The 7290-nt window shown below is 50.0% G+C and overlaps 1 protein-coding gene across 1 annotated transcript; it reads left to right on the top strand.

The window, feature by feature from the left end:
- The first annotated feature begins 5509 nt into the window (after nucleotides 1–5509).
- Nucleotides 5510–6865, top strand: Gpr61 (G protein-coupled receptor 61). Its single transcript, XM_076863411.1, has one exon. The coding sequence runs from the start codon at nucleotides 5510–5512 to the stop codon at nucleotides 6863–6865; it is 1356 nt and encodes a 451-aa protein (XP_076719526.1).
- The last annotated feature ends 425 nt before the right edge of the window (nucleotides 6866–7290 follow it).

Genomic DNA, 7290 nt, shown 5'->3' with positions numbered 1-7290 from the left:
TGGCCACCGAGGCTTGGCCAGGCAGTTCTCTCCATGCCTACCCACCTCTCTTTGTCTCACTCTCTCTCTCCTCTGAACCAAGATGGTTTCCGACATCCAGGAGGAGCTCTAGGACCCACCACCTCGTTGGTACCACCTTCCTCAATAGCTCTCTGGGAGAGGCCTCATGACCTTGGCTGTTGGCCACTACACCATCTGTTTGGCCAGCCATGGCTACCATACTAGCTCCACCAACCCTGAGCAGCAGCCGTGATAGGGTGGGGAACCCTATCACCCTACTAGATAAGCTGGGGAGTGACAAATTTTGCCCGTCTTATAGGTAGGAAAACTAATGCACAGCTGCCAACTCGCAGGTTTTCCAACCAACCAGTAGAGCAGAGCCAAACTAAAACAAAGTTTTCTGACCACAGTCCAGTGCTTTTTCTATATCCCCATTCCAAAGAGCCTTGTTTGCTCAGATTCTCCCTGAACCTCTTGGAAGAGGGTCATGCCAACCTGGGCTTCTACCTGGTGTGTCATGTCAGGACTCCATGGAGGTTATGGGGAGGGAACAAACACTTTGATTTCAAACAGACCTGAGTTTGAATATTGACTCTGGCCATATTTGTGGAAAGTCACCTCACCTCTGGTACCTACAAAACAAGATGAGTGTGGGGGTTGAAAATGCTGTAATTTAAAGGACTGACTTTTATAAGAGCTCAAGAAATGGTAACTAAGGATAGCAGAAAATGGTTCTGTGAGCTCTGAGCTAGCCAGTGGCCTCTTTGTTGTTGATCGGGGGCCTGGGTAGCCACCCTTCCCTTTTGAATTTGCTGGGTAGTTCGCTATTCTTATGACTTGAGTTGGGTTTAGTAAATAGTTCTAGAATTCATATTCTTCCTTTTTAGAGACAGAAGGAGTTCCTGGTGGGCAAGCATAAGGTTACGAGGCTCTGGAGTCAGTAGCATGTCTGAATTTTCTTCATAGGCTTATGGCTCTGCCAGGTGGAACTGTGTGATTTTGAGCAGGAATGTGGATGCTTTGGTTTGCAGAATGCCTGACAGCTCTTGCTGTGTCAGAATCCGACCCTTGCTATCAGTCATGTACCTGAGAAGCTGTAGTTTTCTTCATAGTTAGTGGGAGGTCATGCCCCTATCTCATCTCTAAAGCCCATCATATGGATAGTGATGCTCCATGGATGATGTTCCTCCAAGCCTATAAATCTAGACCAATCTGATCCTTTCTGAATACCTCGCCCCGACTCTGCCTCTAGAGAGCAGTGTTGTTAAGGTGCATTCTCAGAGAAATGTTAGGTCCCCCTATCTCCACCAATCTTACAGCTCCACTCCAAATAAGCATACAATCTAGGAACATAATAATGTGCTTTTTTTCCGGTATGTGTGTGGGGGCAAATGTAGGGTTAACACAAAGCCTTCAGCTCCCCTTTGAACCTGACTGCTACCCTTCAATCTGTCTACTGTATACACTTGGCATGTTCCAAAGGAATTAAACCTTGGGCCATTCCCTGGAGCCTCCCCTTCCCTGTCCTAACCTTAGAGTCCTATGCATGCACTGACCTACCTGCTAAAAAGCACATTGGTCCCGATGTTATACATAACCTGAGATGACAAGGCTGTCAGGAACCTCAGGGATCATCTATCCTATAATCCCTTTGAACAGATAACAAACAAAGTCCAAAACTGGAAATGATTTGCCTAAGGTCATACAGCCAGTGAGTGCCGTAGCCAGTGAGTAACATAGCCAGGCCTTGAATCTGAATTTCTTGACTCCAAATGCTCTCTTTACTTCAGGAAGGTCTCTCCTGCCTGTCATCACCTGGTCCCATGAAACTTTTAAGAAGCAGTCCAGCAACCTGAGAGAAGTGAGAAGCACTGGGCTCACTCCAGAGCACTTCACCCGGGGCACTGATGCCCAGCTGTTTGCTTCAGAAGTGGCTCCAAGGGGCTGGGTGGGAAGCAGGAGGCCATTAGGACCCAGAAGCACTTCGAGCATCCTGCTCTGCCGGCTGCCTCTCACGCTCACTGCAGTGGTTCAGGCTTCAGCAGCCTTGGAGAAGCATCAGCTGAGAGGAGCTATCACATGGGAGCCGGGAGCTGCTCAGCAAAGGTAGGAGTTGCCGACTAGGCCAGGAATGGGCCAGACCCAGGGCCTGGTGGTGAGTGCTGCAGCACCCTACGGAAGGGTAGCATTCAAAGGACTAGCTCATCTTACCCTGTGGTGGGCAGTTTTGTTAGGGGATGGGCTCCCAGGTATCCCAAAGGCGGTAATAGGGTGTCGGCATCTCTGGAGCCTAGAGATGGGGGTTTGATGATCTCCTGCTGGTGGGAGTAGCCACATTCTGCAACAGACAGCATTCTCCATCTGTCTTGTTCCATGTCATAGAGATGGGCTCCCCACATCTTAGGAATTGGTTCTTTGGCATCTAGGCTGATGGGCAACTGTGCCCTGGGTGTGGGCAACTCTGCTTGGGAGAGGTGTTGAAGCTTCCTAGAAATCTCCCCTGGCTCAGGAGGGGTATGAGCTTGCCTGAAGAAAGACTGGGCTCCGATTCTTGGGAAGGAAGCTCCGTATCTGAGAAACAGGTACATATGAATCTCAACAGCACTTCTGTGGCCTTGGGCTGGGCACTTGTGTGCATCCTGCGTCCTGAAACAAGGGTATTTGTTACTTGACTGTGCCCCTGCTACAGGCCAGACCTCAGTCCCTATGGTGGCCAAATCTTCCAGGAACTAAGAGGTCCTGGTGAGGTGGGTGGTGTTGGAAGGAAGCAGTGGGAGGATGAAAGCATCTGTTGGGGTAGAAGGCATGATGACATGAACTGGGAGTGGAGCAAGGCTCCCTGGACTACCCCTATAAAAGCATTATACCAAGGCCTGGCCCTCTATAAGGCAGATGGTCAGAGGGAGTGTCCAGTTGCCAGGTATATTGGTGTGTCTGTTAGAAGTTAAATAGGATTCCTGGAGTTTGGGAGTCATTGTGGAAATACTGGCAAGACTGAAGGGACTCTGAGAAATGTCCAATGCTTGTTACCTAGGGCTCCATCATGGCTGTATGCACCTCTCCACGTCCACATGGAAACCATGTCTGCCTCTCTCATTCTGGGACCCTGGCTGAGCCTTGCTAGATTAGACTCTTGCATGCAACCCACCCATGGTGGATCTTTCTTCTATTAGTTACCATGGACTTGGAGTCATGTCTTCTGGGCGCCTCATAGGTAGAAGAGATGGGTAAATTGTGGCATAAGAGGCAAGGATGCTTCCTCTAGTATTTCTGGTGTTTTTCCTGGTAGACCATCTTAAGAGAAGCTGAAATCTCCACTTTTCTGCCCTCTCTTCATGTTCTCTGCAGACCCTGAGTCTATGTGGCCTTCTCAACTGTGAAATGAGCTTTCTGCTATCTCTGGAGAGAGGCATGTCTCTAGGCAGATGTCCAAAGTTAGGGCAGTCTTGAATCCAAGAGCCTGGGTTATCCTTTCCAAAAAAGAGTCCCCTGGCTGGCACACAGATGACTGACAGAATATTCTTGGAGTTTGTACTAGGAGGTAGGGATTCACTTTGAGTCAATTTGAGTCTGATTCAGTTCACAAAATTGCATTGAGCACCTATTGCACAGCATGTTAGAAATTGGATTAGTGTGAGAGTCATGGTAACACCAAAACCCATGATTATTTTAAGATGATAACTGGAGAAGAGTGGGCCCTGGAGGCCACACTGTCTTCTTCATAGAAGTCATGGAGATGGTAAGTTTAAAACTTAGCAACCACCAGGCCCTCTGTATCAGGGAACTCACAGAGGAATCAAATGTTATCATGTGTAGGATTTTGGAGGTCCTCTAGTCCCAGCCTCCCATTTCACATATGAGGAAACTGTAGCCCAGGAAATTTTTAACTTGTCTACAGAAAGACCATCTGATTGGGCGTGCTGCAGTTTGCCTCTAGGTTGCATAAGTCATCATACTATATTGAGGGAATCTGCACTGCAAGAATGATATGTGTAAATGAAAAAATTTTAATTACATTGGGCAACCCATTTCAATTATATGAAAACTCAACATGGATAATGACACACATAAAACAGATGTGATATTGACATTTGATAAGGAGAAATGATAGATACTGGTTTCTTCCAGTCTCCTTGTCTGCTTTATGCTCACCACTTCATGATCATGCTTCTATCTGGGCATCTTCACCTCATGCCTATTCCAGCACCTACTCCCAGTCCTTGTTCTGTGACCGTGGTGACAGTCCAGAACCAAGAAACCCTTGGGCCAGGGATCCTCAGAGGGTCAGTCCAGTGACAAGATATGGGAAGCTGGGAAAATGAGAAGCAGCTCTTCTCCACCCACAGTGGCACAGTGGCCTTGAGAAGCTAGAGTAGGTAGAGAAGGGCAGCTTTCAAGTGAACCAGTTTCCTTCCAGCTGGGACATTCTATTTTCACTGTTTCTTTTCAACATTCCCAAAGTCTTTGTCTTGGGAATGGTGATGGCAGAAGAGACAAAAGCACAGTTCTCCTTTTCAGGTGACAGCCCTATAGCAGTGAGAGACATTTTTTAGAGAGAGTTCATATTCAACAATCGCTAGAATCCTACTGTATTTCAGTTGGTGTAAAGGGCACCTTCATGCACATCAGGGCACCAGACTGACCAGGTAGGTACCTAGACCTGGCCATTTACTATGTGACTTTGGGTAAATGCCTTAACATCTCTAGCCTCAGGTTTATTCCTGGAAAAGTGGAGATAAGAATACTATTCGTTTTATAAGGTTGTATGAGGACTAAAGTGAGTTAATATTCATCGAGAGCTTAGAACAGGGTTGGACATGTGGGAAGCCTGTGATTAGAACTGTGGTTAATGAATCTCGCAGGGCCTGTAAACACAGTTGTGAAGTAGGTACTATTCCCTTCATTTTACAGATACCTTTATGAGGAAACGAGTCCAGAAGAATTGCAGAGTTAGTAATGCCTAGACCTGGAACCAGAAGCCTAACCTTATGCTCCTTCTACCCCCTATTTGGAGATCAGAAATCGGGAGATTCACATAAGCAGCCCTAAAACTGCACACTGTTCCAGAACTCAGCAGGACCTGGGAAAGGCAAACAGAGGATTCAGAATCTCTGGATAACGGCCCTTGAAAGGGGAGAAGGGTATGGAGAATGGAGGAAGGAAAGTGGAAAAGGAAGAGCCAGAGGCCACTCAGGAGGGGGAGTGCTATTGAGTGGTCAAGGCTTCATCTCTCTCATGTCTCCTGCGTCTTCCCAGTTGTCAAGGCCAACCTGGGAGCCACCTCCTGCCAGAACAGGGATAGGAATTCCTAAGACTGCAGCTGCCTGGCCTGGTGCTCTGGACACAGAGCAATCCAACTTTGAAGGCTGGTGATAAGAGGCTCCAGCAGGAGCTCCACTTACTCACAATATTGGAAAGCCTGAGTCTGGGCTCACCATCCCAGGGTCGTGAACTAGAATGGGGGATGGGCCTGTGATAGGAGGTGCCCTGGGTGTCCTCTTTCAGCCCCATGGAGTCCTCGCCCATCCCTCAGTCATCGGGGAACTCTTCCACTTTGGGGAGGATCCCTCAAACTCCAGGTCCCTCTACTGCCAGTGGGGTCCCAGAGGTGGGACTGAGGGATGTAGCTTCAGAATCTGTGGCCCTTTTCTTCATGCTCCTGCTGGACTTGACTGCTGTGGCTGGCAATGCTGCTGTGATGGCCGTTATCGCCAAGACACCCGCCCTCCGAAAATTTGTATTTGTCTTCCACCTCTGCCTGGTGGACCTGCTGGCTGCCCTGACACTCATGCCCCTGGCCATGCTCTCCAGCTCCGCCCTCTTTGACCATGCCCTCTTCGGGGAGGTGGCCTGCCGCCTCTATTTGTTCCTGAGTGTATGCTTTGTCAGCCTGGCCATCCTCTCTGTGTCCGCCATCAATGTGGAGCGCTACTATTATGTGGTCCACCCCATGCGCTATGAGGTGCGCATGACACTGGGGCTTGTGGCCTCAGTGTTGGTGGGTGTATGGGTGAAGGCCCTGGCCATGGCTTCTGTGCCAGTGTTGGGAAGGGTCTCCTGGGAAGAAGGAGGTCCCAATGTACCCCCAGGCTGTTCACTCCAATGGAGCCACAGTGCCTACTGCCAGCTTTTTGTGGTGGTCTTTGCTGTCCTTTACTTCTTGTTGCCCCTGCTCCTCATCCTTGTGGTCTACTGCAGCATGTTCCGAGTGGCTCGTGTTGCTGCGATGCAGCATGGGCCACTGCCCACGTGGATGGAGACACCCCGGCAACGCTCCGAGTCTCTCAGCAGCCGCTCCACTATGGTCACCAGCTCGGGGGCACCCCAAACCACTCCACACCGGACGTTTGGGGGAGGGAAAGCAGCAGTGGTCCTCCTGGCTGTGGGGGGTCAGTTCCTGCTCTGTTGGTTGCCCTACTTCTCTTTCCACCTCTACGTTGCCCTGAGTGCTCAGCCTATTTCAACCGGGCAGGTGGAGAGTGTGGTGACCTGGATTGGCTACTTTTGCTTCACTTCCAACCCTTTCTTCTATGGGTGTCTCAACCGGCAGATTCGGGGGGAGCTCAGCAAGCAGTTTGTCTGCTTCTTCAAGCCAGCTCCAGAGGAGGAGCTGAGGCTGCCTAGCCGGGAGGGCTCCATTGAGGAGAACTTCCTGCAGTTCCTTCAGGGGACAGGCTGTCCCTCTGAGAACTGGGTTTCTCGGCCCCCACCCAGCCCTAAGCAGGATCCACCTGCTGTTGACTTCCGAATCCCAGGCCAGATAGCTGAGGAGACCTCTGAGTTTCTGGAGCAGCAACTCACTAGTGACATCATCATGTCGGACAACTACCTCCACCCTGCCCCCTCACCCCGGCTGGAGTCATGATGGGACGCTGGACACTTGGAGGGAGATGGGGCTGGAGGCCAGTTATGATTGCAGAGACCGCCTTGTGGGACCACCTTTTTTCCCAGCTGGGCTGCGACTGGGGCCTCCGCACAGTTTTTGCTTAGTGTTTCCTGGGTCGAAACCAGAGCCAACAGGAGGGATATGTGGCAAAAGTCATGGACTTGGCTGTGATCTTTGACTACTGGGGGAGGGAACCTGGGTATGGTGAGACAATGACGAGAGAAAAGGGTCACAAAGGTGAGGTGAAGCTTCTCAACCAGTGAACTTTCCATGCCTCAGGAAACAGGGAAACTCTATAGGTGTAGGAGCTGGAGGATTAGGGTAGCAGGGAAGGTTGGGAGTTATTCTGGGGACCACTGAGGATATTTTGCCTTTCAATGTAATTGTCCAAGGCAGTAATTTCA

This window comes from Callospermophilus lateralis, chromosome 7 (genome assembly GCF_048772815.1).
Source record: "Callospermophilus lateralis isolate mCalLat2 chromosome 7, mCalLat2.hap1, whole genome shotgun sequence".
NCBI classification, from domain to species: domain Eukaryota; kingdom Metazoa; phylum Chordata; class Mammalia; order Rodentia; family Sciuridae; genus Callospermophilus; species Callospermophilus lateralis.
This window is presented reverse-complemented; position numbering and strand designations above follow the sequence as displayed.